The sequence below is a fragment of the Gobio gobio genome (assembly GCF_949357685.1).
Source record: "Gobio gobio genome assembly, chromosome: 6".
Lineage (NCBI taxonomy): Eukaryota > Metazoa > Chordata > Actinopteri > Cypriniformes > Gobionidae > Gobio > Gobio gobio.
In genome coordinates this window covers 23164646-23180881 of record NC_137102.1, presented here as the reverse complement: position 1 = coordinate 23180881, position 16236 = coordinate 23164646, and the positions used below count along the sequence as shown (strand labels likewise).

Genomic DNA, 16236 nt, shown 5'->3' with positions numbered 1-16236 from the left:
ACTGAAATTGCAGTAATCAAAAAGCATTAAACTGAATTTTAAGTTCTTTTTATTTTTCAGGATTTTTTTTTGTCTCTGTTTTAATTTTTCTCGATTCCATTTAAAGGTGGGGTAAGTGCTTTCTGGTAACCGATGTTGATTTCAAATCACCAAAACAAACACGCCCCTATTTTGATAGCTCCGCCCCACACATGCGTAACCCAGACCACGACTATGGCGGTATCTGCTGTGCCAGCCGGCCGAGGGTATGATGTCATCAATAAGTGAAAGCAATGTGTGTTACTATGGTAATCCAGGTCGAATGTTCAGTGAAAAAGTAATCCATTACATCACAAAAACACGCACACAGTTCTCATGAATAACTCGATAGCACGAGCATGACAGACCAACTAACGGACATATTACAATAATGTCAAGATTAGAGGGTTCTATTGATCACGAAAAGAGTAACCAAAGGAAACAAACATATGTTAGGAGTATATTATCCTACTTTTCGTACACACTTTGGGAGCTGGTGCTTGAAACAGACAGTGGAGGAAATTTAGACGCTCCAGGCTTATACGGTGTGGAAATTAATGGGTAATTATCATAGCTGAAGTGAATGATCGCAAATGGACAAGCAAGCAAACCTGACACATGAGCATATTCAAGCAAAAGCCAGCATATATTAGTTCTGTGAAACAAAACAATATACACATGTCCTACTTCTTACCTGATCGAAAGCCTTCTTTCATTCCACAGACGTCTTCCACATTTGTTTTTTATCTGCCATCTCTCTCTTTCTGTTGTCGCTCAGCTAATGTCCGTCCTGTGTCGTGTCTTTTGAATAATGACGTGCACTGAGTGCTCTCTTCTCCCCGTCATTTGTAGACACGCTCCGTACTGCTGATTGGCTATAAGTTTGTTTTGGTACTCGGCCCGAGACACTTTTTTTTTAAAGCAGTTTTGAAATACCACTTACTCCACCTTTAATGGTAGAATACATTTTAATAATAGTCTAATCAATTCAATTTCTTAACTTCAACAACTTCATTTAAATAATAAGTGCCCCCCCCCCCCCCCCCCTTTCTGGATTCATGATTTAATGCAAAATGATAAAAAACGGTGGTAATCAAATTAAAGCATTAACATTTTGATAATCGGTTAGTTGACCGATTATCTTTTCGATTAATCAATTGATCGAATTTAAAAAAGCCCTTTTTTACTGACAAAACACACTATTCCACATCCTGCCCAATACTGTCCTTCAAACAAACTTGTCAGCCGAGTGCTATGAAAACATACATAGTAAATATGCCTTACTAAACTGAACCATGGTTTCACAAAAAAAAAAAAAAAACATAAATAAATAAAACCGGGTCATTGTAGTTATTCCATGATAACCGCAAATTACCCATATTTTTGCTTCAATCCATAGTTTAAATGTTATTTGTGTGTTTATACAATTGGTAATCAGTATGCCAAAAATAACATGGTTTTACTATCTAATAGAACCATGGTTAATTTCCGTAAGTGTATATCTGTGTTATACATTGTTAAATTTTTTTTAAATCACTACATTAAAATTATATTAAAGTCCCTGTAAAGGCAATTATGAGATTTGTTTCTAAATGCATTATAAATGTTAGAAATGGTGGCTCGATGATGCACTGGAGCCACTGAGCCTGGCTCCTCCCCTTAACACTATCATTACTAGAGAACATTCACATCAGTTTGCCCGCTTGATCGCGAGTTACTGTCAGTACAGTTAGTTACTACAGCCTACAATTTACAAAACAGCTTACAAAACAAAAACGATGATATCAAGAAGAGGTGGATTAATTTTGTGAACAGCTACCTTGATGGAGAGGTGAGGATCACCACCAACACCTGCTTCCGCAATGACTTTACACCGGATAGTTTTACAAACTTTCATCGGAGACAACTGGGTTCACTGATTCACTGATAATCCGCTGCAGAATGGGGCCGAACCGACTATCTCCCGTCCCCGCCTTCATGCTCCCGTCCCGCCGACATCTGGTGCCGCCGTAAGCTGTAGTGAGTGATGTCTTGTGTGCTTACGGCAGCTTTCCCGCGAGTTTCGGTACAAGGACACGCCCCCAGTGTTTGAGAGCAGAGAATACTGCTAATTTTCAAGATTTTGATAAGCTATTTTATTTACTTAGTGGGTTTTTTTATGATTCAGATTTGACTGTGTGTTTAATAACACATTTGTCTGTGGTGTGATAAACTCAGAATACATGTTTAATTTAGACTTTACAGGGACTTTAAAGAAAAACAAAAACACAATAAACACAAACTCAGTGTTAGCAGAAAAGAGGAAAAAGTAACCTGTTACTGTCATTTCTTTATCATGATTATGATTTAGAATTATTTATTTAATTATTATTATTTATTTAGAATTAATTATTTAATTATTATTATTTATTATCATTATCATTTAGAAATGTCTTGCATTTATATTCAATTACACACAGTTCTCTTTTACAGTTACTAAAATACACTAAAATGCTTGAATTACATGTTGACTTTTGATCCTAAATTTTGCATCCACAGCATATATTTCAGCTAAATTAATGTTTTTGCGCTGAATATTGATTGTCTCACTCACTACTCACTTCTGTCTGTTTGACGCACATGCGCGCGCCTTCCCGCTGCGCCGGTGCTCTTTCAGTGAAGTTTGAAGCTAAATGCAGACTGTCTGGACATGCTTTCATGCAAAATTGAAATAATCCCTAGTTTAGTGTTAAAATTAAAACATGGAAGAAAATAGTTTTAATAATTGTTTTATTAGGGGCCAAGCACTGAAGGTGCATAGGCACCTATTTTATCCGTTAGTCGTCGTCATCTTTTTTCTGCTCCTGAGTCTATGGCAGCCTATAGAACCATATGTTAAAAAGTTGTGAAATTTGGCACACTGATGGTGGACAGTCTGAACATTTAACCATAGCAATTTTGTAGTCTCTAACTTTTTTCTAATAACTTTTGAACCAGGTAGAAACGGAATTCTTTTTTCCTCTAATTCCTTGGCTCACGGCGATTCGATTGCACCCTATAACGTCATTTTCCATCATATCATTTTTTCCACCATTTTGAATGTTCAGAAAAATTTACTTTTCGAACTCCTCTTGGGCCGTTGCTCCGGTTTTCACAAAAATGAAATCCGATCACCCTCAGACCATACTGACAAAAAAACCCCAACAACATTAAATTCGTCAAACCGTTCTTGAATAATGTGCAAACAAATTAGAATGAAGAGCACTCCAAAACAGACATGAGCACCAAACTTGTGTGTATTAAGGCCAATTTATACTTCTGCGTCGAGTGCACGCTGAGGGTACGGCGTACCCTACGCATAGACGCGTTGGATACGCCGTAGCCTGACGCGCACCTCTCCAAAAATGTAACAACGTGTCAATTCTACGCGGACCGCAAGCGCTGTGATTGGTCTGCCAGAACCCTTCCCTCAGGTCAATAAATAAATAAAAAATCTGCGATAGGAGTGTGTGTGTGTCCAGAAATTGGATGATAGTTCCTTACGTCTGCTATAACACATTATTTTGCAGTCCAGCGATTCTTTATGGTAGTAAATAAATACATAGATCCGCTGAGTATAGTTTATTTATTTTCTCATTAAAACCAAAGATGTTAATCAGTAATTGTATATCAAGAACAGGGACACATTAGGGTATATTTCGTGAATGAAGTCTCCGCAACAACAATCGCTTGCTGAGCCACCGCTGCTGAAAACAGCGGCCACGAGCTCCGCATGGTTTCACAAATGCATTCTAGCGCCAGATCGCCTTATTTAACTTTACTAATCAACTAGAGATGCTTAATTTGTATTAGATATAACAACTCAAGCTGCAAGAAAAGCCGCTCTCTCACTGCTGCTGATATGCCGACATGAATGTACAGATTCTACACATCAAGCTGCTTCTTCTTCGGCTGTTGTCTTGATTACACCAACATGCCCGAGGACACTGCCTTCTAGCGTCTGGATGTGGAATTGCACATTGACGCAGACAACAGCGCAGAAGTATAAATGCTCACTACGGCGTCGGCGACGCGCGTAGCCTACGGCGTACACTACGGCGTACACTCGACGCAGAAGTATAAATGGGCCTTTATGATAACCATGACCTAAGGCCACCTGTATGGTTTAACTATAGTGCCACCTAGTGGTCAGGGTACATAAAACATAAAAAATTGCCTAGAGATGCACCGATCTACCGGCCAGGGGTCGGAATCGGACAATTTTCTGCATGATCTGTCCGACCTCTCATTTGCTTTAGTTGAATAGTGCTTATATTGTGCATAATTTTTACTAATTCCTGCAGGTTTCATGCTCACACAAAAAGTGCATGCATCACTGATAGGGGTGTGTGATATATATCGTCTGCGATAATATCGTAATTGGTGTTTTAACGATGTGCGGTCTGACATTATCGAGTATATCCCTCATACACACCCAGAGAGTGCATGCATACACTACCTGATGAAGTCTAGATTAGACTAGTGCGGGTGTGCATTTACAGTGCACACTTTCACTACGTCATTTACTCTATATATTAGGCTTAGTGACCGACCGTGAGTCTCGGCAGGAGTCATTCATCAGATTTCATTCATCACGAGAGTGACAGGAGCTGACTGAGATGACAATTCAAGCAACCCGCCACCGAAAAGGCGCTAATTCAAAACCGAAAGTAAAATGTGCACTGCCGCGAGCAATCGCTCCGCTGACTGTGCGCGCGCCTTGTCTGCAGCCTGCAGCACTCCTGTCAGAAACTGAAGCTTCTGAAACTGAAGTCATGATTAACAGCTGAGATTGACGGCTTCTCTGAGTGAAGTTGTCACTGAGGCACTAACTGACTTTTTTCGGGATTTTGGGGAGGAGATTGGAGATTTAGCTTTAATTTCTACATTTCTATAACTGTTTATTTCACACCAACATAATGAATTGTTCTGCATCTGTGAGAGTGTGAACATACGAGCCTACGAAAGCTTCAACTCTGGTCAGCGGAAGTCAATGAAGTCGCGTCGTCCATATTTTTTTACGGTCTATGCTTGGCACTCTGCGATGACATCATTTTTGCCGCGCGCACCTTCGCGCTCGTGCGGACGCGTTGAGTATAAAAAGGCTTAACCGACGAACTGTCATTCATTCATGGCGTGCGTGCGTGCGTATCAATCATAGACCGATCAATGCCTGATCAGTGCCCTGACTACTGAACTAGGGAGCTGATTGATTGAGACGCACCCATGGCCTCACTGAGCGCGCATTTACAGACGAGCTATCATTCACGGAGTTCTTGATAGCGTCACTCATTCACTTAGGTTATCTCTATATGTAGCTTTATTTTAGGCTACAATAAAACGAAATGTGTCTTAAAACACCAGTCTCTGGCTCTTTTTTTTTTCATTAAAAAAACAAACATATTAATAGCCACACAAATGTGGTCCAGGCAACGCATATATTGATTATCTTCAATGCATTACAAAATTAAACCACCACACAGAATATGAATAATATCGAAAAACTTTAGTAGTCAGCTGACCACGGCAGTCCTAAAGCTGCCAAGATACAGCACAATAACACTCTCAGCAAAATATCGTCTAATTATCGTTATCGAAAAAATCCCAGACAATATCGAGATATCCTTTTTTGTCAATATCGCACACCCCTAATCACTGATCTATATAAGTGGAGCGCACAAGTCACCTGTCCTAAACAGCTTGTGAATCACAAGTACTAAAATGAGTGGTTTACTGCACTTAAATACACAGAAAATTGCCCATCTCAATGAGTATTCAGTTAAACAGTCATTTTTGGAACGTTGTTGTTGAGAAAGATCGTAGTTGAGAGATAACGCATGTTGTATAACAGTATATTGGATCTGTGCATAAACTATTAAAGTGACAAAAATGTTGCATTGAAGAAAAGTATATTTTTGTTTGTGTATGCTGTCAATTATAGTTCTTAGAAAGAAAATGGGCATTGTCAAATATCAGTATCGGTAGGTCACACAGAAAATCGCAATCAGTGCATCTCTAAAATTGTAAATTCCATTTATAAATAATGATTCTATCATTTTGTCCACTCATGACTGAATAATAGGGCCTATAATAGGTTTGGCTTTAGCAGGAAAGAACAACATAAGATACCACTTCTGCCTCTTGTTTCTCTTCAGTTTGGATAAATCTGGCTTGACCCTGACACCCCACCCTGTGCCTCACCCCAGGGCAGAGCACTTACCCATGCCCAAGCAGGTGCAAGTCGTGCCCAGAGGTGCGCCACAGATGTATCCGCAACAGCAGCCCGAACTCTTCTATCCAGAACCAGCCAGACCTGCCTCAGGATCTCAGTATGATACTCAGTACCCAGCAGGTGAATGGATTTGCTCATATGGATGGTTGTCTGAACAGATTACGACTGTTGTCATTCATTGGCTCCCAAGATTCTTAAAGGTCTTTAATGCCAGTGTTGCTACCCATAGTCAATTACACACAAAATTAATTGTCAAGAAGTTTTCATCTGATACTATGTCCTAACTTGCTTATATGTCTGTAACAGATGAACTCTGGGTACTGCCGACCAATCAAAATAAAATGTTAACATGCAGAAGATGCATGTTGCACTGAGTAATTAAGTGACTCATTTTTACAGGACGTCCAAGTTGATGAGTGTGTTAGCTTGGAGTTTATTGAATAGCTGTAAATGTTTGTTGAGGGGATTAGGCCCGTTTTTAATTTTCAGTTTAATCGCAAATGTATTTATTTGTATAAATGGATAAAATAATAAAATGCTAAAAACTAAGTAAATTTAAGCATCACAGCATTAAAATGTACTTTAGGCATAATGGATATTCATTTAGAGTTTTTAACAGGGTTATTAAATTAGTGTTTTTAAATGAGCATTAGCAGAATTAGATATTAGCAGAAATGACGATGATCAATTCAATTTCCAGCTTCGGCCAAAATGATATATTTAAAAATATAATGGGTAATAACTGATATGTTACACATTTATTGTGCAATTTGTGACTAGAAATGCATCTAATTTCTTCTTAAGGCCCAACACGAATGTTCGGCACAAAAATTTGGTACGATTTCGCATGCGATTTGTCTGTGCACTTGTTGTGATTTTTATTTTATGATTCTTTTTATGTAAAGCACTTTGAGTTACCATTGTGTATGAAATGTGCTATATAAATAAACTTGCCTTGCCTTGCCTTGCGCAGACCAATGCGTAAAAAATGGCAGAAAAACCCGGTACACAAAGCGCTCCGTTTCGGACACCTGCTTGTCACGGAGAAGTCGAACAGTATTTACATGTTTTCAAACAGCCGTTCAGTTTTTTGTATTTAATATGGTGTTTATCATGACTAAATACAAGAATACAGAGACGAGAGCCGCTTCAGGATTCTTCCTCTGAAATTCAGCAAAACAGTCTGTCCGTGAGTGCCATCAAGTCATAATTTTAGGTAACGGCAGTGAATCTGTTCATGTTACCAAATGCAAATCTTATTCTTTGCAGTGCGATGGAGGAGAGATTAGAACACCTCTCTGTGACATTGACGGCATGCAAATGCTTGTGTTGGTCTGAACAATTGCATCAACAGCTGTTCATTCAAATTAAAATGTTTATTGCATGAAATTAGTGAATGAATATTTGTCTTGGTGTGAATAGGCATTTAGAATTTTCATAATGCTCATAACCTTTGTTTTCTTTCAGGTAACCCCTACCCATACCAACCTCCACAGTATGTCCCTCCCCGTTACATCCGTAACCCGCCTCCTCCAGGCGAGTCTGCAGTGCCACCTTACACAGAACCCTACCCAGGTTACGGCCCAGAAAGCCAATATGCGGGCCACCACTCTGGTCCCCCTTTCTCAGCCCACACCTATGCACCGCCCCCTCATTACAGTCGCAGACACGGACATTATCCCGCTCCCCCACCTCCGTTTGCCCCTCCCAGAGATGACTTGGTCAGGATGAGCCCGGTTCCTTTGGACGTTCCCCCGACTGCAATGCCTCCACCTCCAGGAGCTGCAGGTTCTCTGTACCACCCCCAGGAGACATCATCCAGAGACAGATACCCACCGGACGGGTACTATCCTGCTGGACCGCACCACAGCCAAATGAGGTCCCACATAAGAGTAAGTTCTGTTCTTCTTAAGGTTTTTGCATACTAAACAGTAGTTTTCCTTGCTTGATATTCCTGCCTATTATGTCTCAAAAAAGGTTTTAGAAGTAGAGTTAAATCAACATGATTATAAACACGCACACATATGTATAAATTCTAGTGCTGTCAAATTATTTAACCGTGATTAATTGCATCTAACATAAAAGTTTGTTTATATTTGTGTGTGTGCCTGTGCATATATACGCACACCCACACATGCATATACAAACATAAGGATTTGAGCGAGTTTGACATGGGCCAAATTGTGATGGCGGACGACTGGGTCAGAACATCACCAAAACGGCAGCTCTTGTTGGGTGTTCCCGGTCTGCAGTGGTCAATATCTGTCAAAAGTGCTCCAAGGAAGCAACAGTGGTGAACCAGCAACAGGGTCATGGTAGGGCTGGGCGATATGGACAAAAAATCATATCGATATTTTTTGCTTAAATGGCAATACGGTATTTATCTTTGTATTTTCTACGTTTTTCTATTTGGATAAAAAAAAAAGTATTTATTAAAAAAAAAAAAAGTTATTTCACATCCACATTCTATATCCAACGTTGTCCTACAAACAATGTTGAAATTGAAGGCTATGAAAAGAAATTTAGTGAATGTAAGAAATGTAGGCTATGCAATATATTATGTGCAAAAAGGGGGTTAAAATCATATTCTAACTTTGTAACATTCTATTGTATTCCATATTCTATCAATCTAAATACAAAAATAATATATTTTGTTAAAATTCCCTAAACTAAAAATTAAAATAAAAACAAAAGCACAGACTAATTATAGTAGCCTACATTTGATTACCCCATTATGATGGTCACTTTCATAAAATTACACTTACTTGTAGGTCCAACAACAAATATTTTAGCAATATGTATATTTTAGTCAGAATTATTGCTCTCTTAATTTATTGTGCTCCGTCTGTTTAGCGCGCATGTGCGTTGCGGCGCTCGTTCGCGGAAGCGTTCATTCATGGAAGCTTGAATTTTAGCAGAGATTCACTTGCAGAAGGCCTGTCCTCTCCTGACAGCAAAATAGACATATTTGCAAGACTTTCTAACATTTACAGATGGAGAATATACCTGTGAAACGTAAGTTATGCACTGAGGAAAGCTCACATCTCAAACACATTAAACAGCTCGAGTCTGTCAGTCAGCACATGCATCTGTCAGAGCGTCTGCTGATTTAAACTATACGCCTTTAACTATATCTTACCAGTTATTTTGAAGCCGTTAATATAAAGTATGCGTCATGGTTAGGACAAATTGGATTATGCACTCTGCGTCCTCCGCTATTTTTCAAATGCTTGTATCAAACTACTGTATATCGAAATAAACGGTATTGTCTCAATCCATATAGTTTTTAAAAAATATAACAATCTATCGTACAAACTCAAACAGCTTGTTCTGAGACACTGCTTATGATTTAAAGGGATTAAAAAAAAGAGTGGGTGGATTTTTACCATTAATAGGGGTGGTTGTGTACACACACTGCCAACACAGATTTATGTTAAACACCTTATAGAAGTTAATTTTGCATAATAGGTGCCCTTTAATAATCATTTAATTATTTTATTTGAGGAAAACTACTGTCAAATACACCATGAAACTCAAAGCTCTTCACCTCAACCCTGTCAAAAAAAGTCATGTTTTTAACGTGAAGAAATTGACAGAAATTATGATTGTACAATAGAATGTACTTCTCAAAATAATAATAATCAACAGTTGGCTACTACAATTTATTTAAACATTGTTTAAGGAATATATATTTTCCCCCATATTTTAATTTAGTAAATCTCTGTTGTGCAGCCAAAACATAAAAGGATAAAAGTTATTTTCATTTGATTACGTTTTTTAAACCATTATTTAAATTATTGTAAAAAGTTATACGCATTAATTTCATTACCACCATTTTTGATAGTATATTTGTATTACATCAGTACGGTCAATTCGTAATGAACCAGAAATAGTTCCTGTGATGTATATTTTATATTTATAGGAGACTTTTATTAGTCACTTCACTCATTGGTTGTTAATATGACATCACGTAATGAACGAATAATAGCACTCTAAAAATATTTAAGTACTTTTAAAAACATGAACTGTTTGTGAATCTTTACCAAGTGATTCTGTAAATTTGTTGCCTGAAGTTATTTATTTAAATACGACTTTTAATTTCTGCCCATTTTTAGTTTTTATACCAAATCACTTGACTTGAGTACTTTGTTGCACTGATTTCCTTAAGCACCTCGAGTCAGTTCAGTTATTTATTTTCTTGACAGTTATTTATATGTTCTCCCTCGGCAGGACCCATACAGCCGCTCTCAGCCCAGTCTGGATGACTTGCATCGCAGGCGCAAGGAGCTGCTTGTCCAGCTGGAGGAGAGAAAAGTCATCTCCCCTCCCCCCTTTGCTGCCTCCCCCACTCTCCCTACACACCCTTTCCCCAACGACTACCCTCAGGAGGTGAGTCTTGAAGGAGATCTCCAATCAGTCCTTCCAGAAAAATGCGGCTTTTTTTTGTGATTGTTGCGGGCAAAAATCCTTGATTATGCGGCACGTTTTCTTAAAAAATGCGATGAAAAATGCGGGATATTTTATGCAATTTTATGCGATAAAATTGCGGGAACTTGCAAAAACTGCGGTTTGATGAGAAAGAGAAAAAAAGCACTACATCACAGAAAGTGCTGGAATATTTAAGTTCTCATCTTGTTTTATTGAAGACCTTAATAATGGCTCAAATTTACAAAACATTTAGTCAATCAAGTTCTGTAGGTTTACAAAAGGAATATGCTACAACTTTTGAAAAAATTAATAAATAACTTCCTGTTTTACAGATGTCGCTATACAAAACAGACATTTGAGTGCTTCCAATGCACAAAGTGCAATCTCTTAAAGGGTTAGTTCACCTAAAAATGAAAATTCTGTCATTAATGACTTCCCTTTATGTTGTTGGACACAAATTAAGATATTTTAGTTGAATTCCGATGGCTCAGAAAGGCCTCCATTGGCACAATGTACACTCTCAAGACCCATAAAATGTAGCCTACTAAAGACGTCGTTACAAAGTCCATCTCACTACAGTGGTTCTACAATAACTTTATGAAGCGACGATAATAGTTATTGTGTGCAAAAAAAACTAAATAACGACTTATATAGTGATGACTGATTTCAAAACACAGCATCATGATGCTATGAATCATCGAGTCGATTCATGATTCGGACCCGCTGAATCGACTCATTGATTCATAACGCTTCAAACCGCTGAATCGACTCATTGATTCATAACGCTTCAAAGCTTCATGATGCTGTGTTTTGAAATCAGTCAGCACACAGGGAAACTGCTTTGCTCTTTTGCTGTTATTTTTGTTGGCCAATGGGAGTTTGTGCTTCATCATGGTTTCACCGGTATCTATGGTTTCTCCACGGGGTTTGAAGCTTTTCGATGACGTTCGCGTCGGGTAATCACGTCACTTCAAAACGTTCCCATGGCAATAGGCGGAAATGGCGGCTCTTGTGTGAAGTAAACGAAAATTTTTCAACTTTCTGCTAATATATGACTTTTTTTGCAACGAAAATGCGGGGATTATGAAATCATGATAGCCCCGCATATTTTGCACGCGGAAATAGGCAATTTATGCGGCGAAAGTGCGGCGTATTTGAAAAAATGCGGCCCCCGCATGAATATGCGGACTTTGGCTGATTATGCGTTAAATCACGCGATCGCATAATCACGTTTTTCTGGAGGGACTGGTTCAATGCTTGCAGTTATATCATGGATCATGAATTTGATATTGAAGCTTATTTTCAGCACAACTTTTTATCTCACAATTCTGACATCTTTTTCTTGTACATCTGAGTTTCTCCCAATTCTGACGTTTTTATCTGCAATTCTGAGATATAATTCTGAGAAAATGTATGAATTGAAGCATGTTAACTTGCCATTGTAATTCTGACGAGAAAAGTCTGAATTGTGAGAGAAACTTGTAATTGCAAGGAAAAAGGAGAATTTGTGAAAAAATTCGGTGTTGGAAACAAGCTTCCATTATACAATGCTCAACATTGCTTTTTGTCATTTTTGAATTCTGAATGTCTGCAGTATTTGGAGGACGGCTCTAAAGCCTTTGGAAGTCGGGAGCCGGACTATGCTGGGCAGTATTCCCCCTGGTCATGTGACACCATAGGATCATACATTGGCTCCAAGGATGCTAAACCAAAAGATGTCAGTAGTGCCGTGGAGATGATGGCAAGTGATCTACATCACACTTGGTGTTTCCACACATCAACTAAGACTATAAGTAACAGGTTTTAATTAGTCATTTCCTTCCTGTACTCTCCTACAACAGAATGCGGAGGGAAAAGTTCTGCGTGAGCCTCCACTGGACACCCAGCGGCGCTCCGCGGAAGCCAAAGACGACGATCCCATCATTCCCTTTGGTCCTCTGCCCACAGTGTCTCCTTTTGGTGCCATTTCACGTACCTCTAAAACGGGTTACCAGACCACTGGGCCTATACAGGCCATGGCGTCCTCACAGGTCTCGGGCTCCAAACACATGACCATGACAGGTGACTGGATCTTTATAATAATCATAAATGGGGATGGAAAGTTTTCTGATATCTTAAAGGGGTGGTTGCATGCGATTTTCACTTTTTAAACTTTAGTTAGTGTGTAATGTTGCTGCTTGAGCATAAACAGTACCTGCAAATTTACAGTGCTGAAAGTTCAATGCAAACGGAGATATTGTCTTTTAAAGTTATGGCAGTTTATTGCCTACAAAAACGTCCGGTTTGGACTACAACAAGCTTCTTCCCGGGTTGGTGACATCATAAACCCTTGCTATTAACATAAACACTGCCCCCGCGAACACGCAACAAAGTGGGCGAGGCCACGTCGCAGTCATTACGAAAGAGAGAGAGCTGTTGCAGAACTACAAACTACATTTGGCCATCTAACCAATATAAGACCATTGCGTTTTTCGGAGGGATGGGCTTCACAGAAGCAGGAAGCAAACGAGCCGTTCAAATGACAGTGGAGACAGCGGTGTGGAATAAAGGTAAAATATAAGAAAAATACGGCGTTTAAAAAAAAGAGAAGTATTAAGACGTGTTATACTGCGCCCCATAAACACAACCAAGCCTAGAAAAAAACCACGGAACCACCCCTTTTAAAGGTTTTTTTTTGTGAATTTTTTGACTGATTCACTTAACTGATATTTAAAAAATGAATAATGAAAATATTTGAATGAAAACACGGTTACAAAAATTAATGTTGACAAAAACAAATATCACATGAAAATTTGTCTATCAAAATTGGGGATGTGCGAGACTAGTCGATTAAACGATAGTGCTGCTGCTAGTCGACTTGGAAAATACTAGTCGGCTACAGTATTTTTTATTTTTTTTTATGTTTTGCTTTATATTTTCACAAAGTCTACATTTAAATTACCGTCATGTTAATGTTACATCTTGAAATTAATATATCGTTTTGAAAAGTGTATATCTGCAGGAAAACAAAATCATAATTTTACCTCAGGTTTTGCATGCGTTGGTTTACTCTGTGGTGTGCGCGGCAGGTTCAGAGAAATGTCCTCTTGGAAGATGAGCAAGGTGAGGGAGGATTTTGAAAGCTTGCATAACTTTTTTTTTTTTTTTTTGATGTCATGTCAAACTAGTATAACAATTAAGCTTGCTTTGGCTTTATACTAAACGCTAAGAAAATGCGGTTAAATAATGTATAGTTGTCAGTACACGTCAAGATTTTCTTAAGATTTTACAGCCCGTCATGTGTACATGAGAAGTGCGTTCAAACCCGGACATGCAAGTGGTTATGTGGACTTTTATTTGAGGAAATCTGTTTATAATAGGCTATTAGGTTTGAACAAATTGGTCCTTCGCTGCCTATTGATTTGAATAAATATGATCTCTATTATGGCTAACGTTGCTTAAGTTTAATGCAATGATCATTATGCAAGGCAAGCATGGCGCATGTATCTGATCTCTATTTTTAGCGGCATTCAGTGTGTGATTTGACTTCATAGATTAAGTGTTCTTTCAGATGGATCAGACTGGCTCTGGTGGGTGGGGTTAGACTAGTTGGTTGCAAAATGTATGAAAGTTATGAAAATATGAAAGTATGACACGAAAAAGAACTGCTATATTATCAGAAATGCATTAATGTGTTTGGGAAAAGAAATTAAAAGATCAAAAAGAATAGCTGCATGAGGTGAAGCTGAAGAGTGAATGAACACTTGCAAACTAAAGTCTGTTCTATAAAACACACATCCTATATAAGATTAATCAGATAACCTAGATGCACATCATTAACGTAACATTGCAACTTCTGTCCACACAAAAGGACACAAATGCAAGTGAACTTGTATGTTTTGTGCTATCCAGAAAGTGTTACTCCCGTTGTGGATGCACTCTTCCCATAATGTGCTGAAACGCGGGCAACTTAAGCATAAAGAATTCAACCTCCACTTAACTGTATCTTCATCTCCTTCATCAAGTGATTCCAGACATCCCTGCATGTTTTTGAAGCCATGCCGAGAGCGATTTTACATTTACATTTAGTCATTTAGCAGGATCAAAAAGGATATCATCATCTAAAAGGAATATGACTGTCAAATAAACCAATCATAGTCAATGTTGGACATTCGAGCTGAAACTGAAGAGCAAATAAACACTGGTAAACTGAAGCACTTTGCTAGCGGGTTGATAAACTCAACTAAACGCATCCTACATGAGATTAATCATATATATTACATTTATAAAAGTAATGTAACAACTTGTATTTGCACAAATGGATGCAAATGCGCATGTGAACTTGACTGTACTAGTCTGAATGTGTAACTCTAGTTGTGGATGCGCTTTTCCCCGTAACATAACGCTGAAACACGGTCAACTAAATTAAGCACAAAGAATTTACAACATTCATTTACAGTAGTGTTCTCATAATGTTGAGCATATGATATGATGTGATAAACAAAATGACTGGTTCTGACAAAATGGAATGAGCTTTAGTCTATTTAAAAGATATATTCATTTGAACAAAATAAAAAAAATATTTGAATTATTCAATGTCTCATTCATCACAACTTTTGTTATTGGATGAATCAGCGTTTGTGAATAAATCCAATAACCATTGTGAATAACCAATCAGACTTTAGCTATCGGCCAAAATGCCGTAATAAACAATCCAAAATGTATTTATTTTTTTCACGACGACCATCGTTTTCATGATCGATCGGTGCTGTCACGTCCGAGAACTTGAGTACCCTTGCACATCCATATTTCTCAACCCTTGTCATAAAGCAGGAGTGATGTTCTTCCAGTCTTCAAGAATGATCAGTATTTTTATTTATTATTTACATGTGGTTCAAGATACATGAATCTCAGTGCACACTATTGATTTATGGTACTGTCGTATTTACCAATGTTCTGCAAATTTCAGTAGGAATCCATCAGAGGTTTTGTCTGGCAGAATTCACAACTTTAAGTTTCATCTTACAACTTTAAGGGTTTAGTTGTTCGCCCAGATTCATGTATGAATACACCAGACTACACTATTAACAATAAACCTTTTTTTTTTTTCCAGAAAATTTTTTGATAATGTGACTGCTCATTTAGACATTCTTATTCAGCAGGTTTTTTTTGGTAAAGTTTGTTTTCCCCTCAGCAGATTATCCATATGGAAGCCACAGCGGATGGGGCGGAGCATCATACCCTCAGCACCAGAGCATCAACTCTCAGGGACATTTCAGCGAGCGGTACTTACCCTTGCCTCTTACACTTCCAGAACAGTGTCAATCTCGTCCATCAAATTACTAACAAAAATGTTAAAGAATATTTTATTTTATTATTATTGATACAGACGAGATGAAAAGATTCATCATGGCAATACTAGATGTTTTTAATAAAAAACAATGGTAATGAAAACAACAAAATATCAACAATGTACTAATAATGTTTTGGAAAAGAAAAATGTAGAAAGAATATGAAGTTTGGCCTCTTTATATATAGGTCTTTGTTTTTGCAATTTTGCA

At 38.1% G+C, this 16236-nt stretch overlaps 1 protein-coding gene across 2 annotated transcripts in view; it reads left to right on the top strand.

Moving 5' to 3' along the window:
• rc3h1b (ring finger and CCCH-type domains 1b) overlaps positions 1 to 16236 on the top strand; it is a 44571-nt gene that overhangs the window by 12243 nt on the left and 16092 nt on the right. Inside the window, exons 10-15 of one of the 2 annotated variants that reach the window (XM_079820005.1) lie at positions 6192 to 6388; positions 7736 to 8160; positions 10499 to 10657; positions 12291 to 12437; positions 12538 to 12757; positions 15873 to 15960. In XM_079820005.1, coding sequence (XP_079676131.1) covers positions 6192 to 6388; positions 7736 to 8160; positions 10499 to 10657; positions 12291 to 12437; positions 12538 to 12757; positions 15873 to 15960 — 1236 coding nt within the window. Of the gene's footprint in view, positions 1 to 6191; positions 6389 to 7735; positions 8161 to 10498; positions 10658 to 12290; positions 12438 to 12537; positions 12758 to 15869; positions 15961 to 16236 lie in introns of both variants that reach the window. The other variant, XM_079820004.1, reaches the window with a different exon arrangement.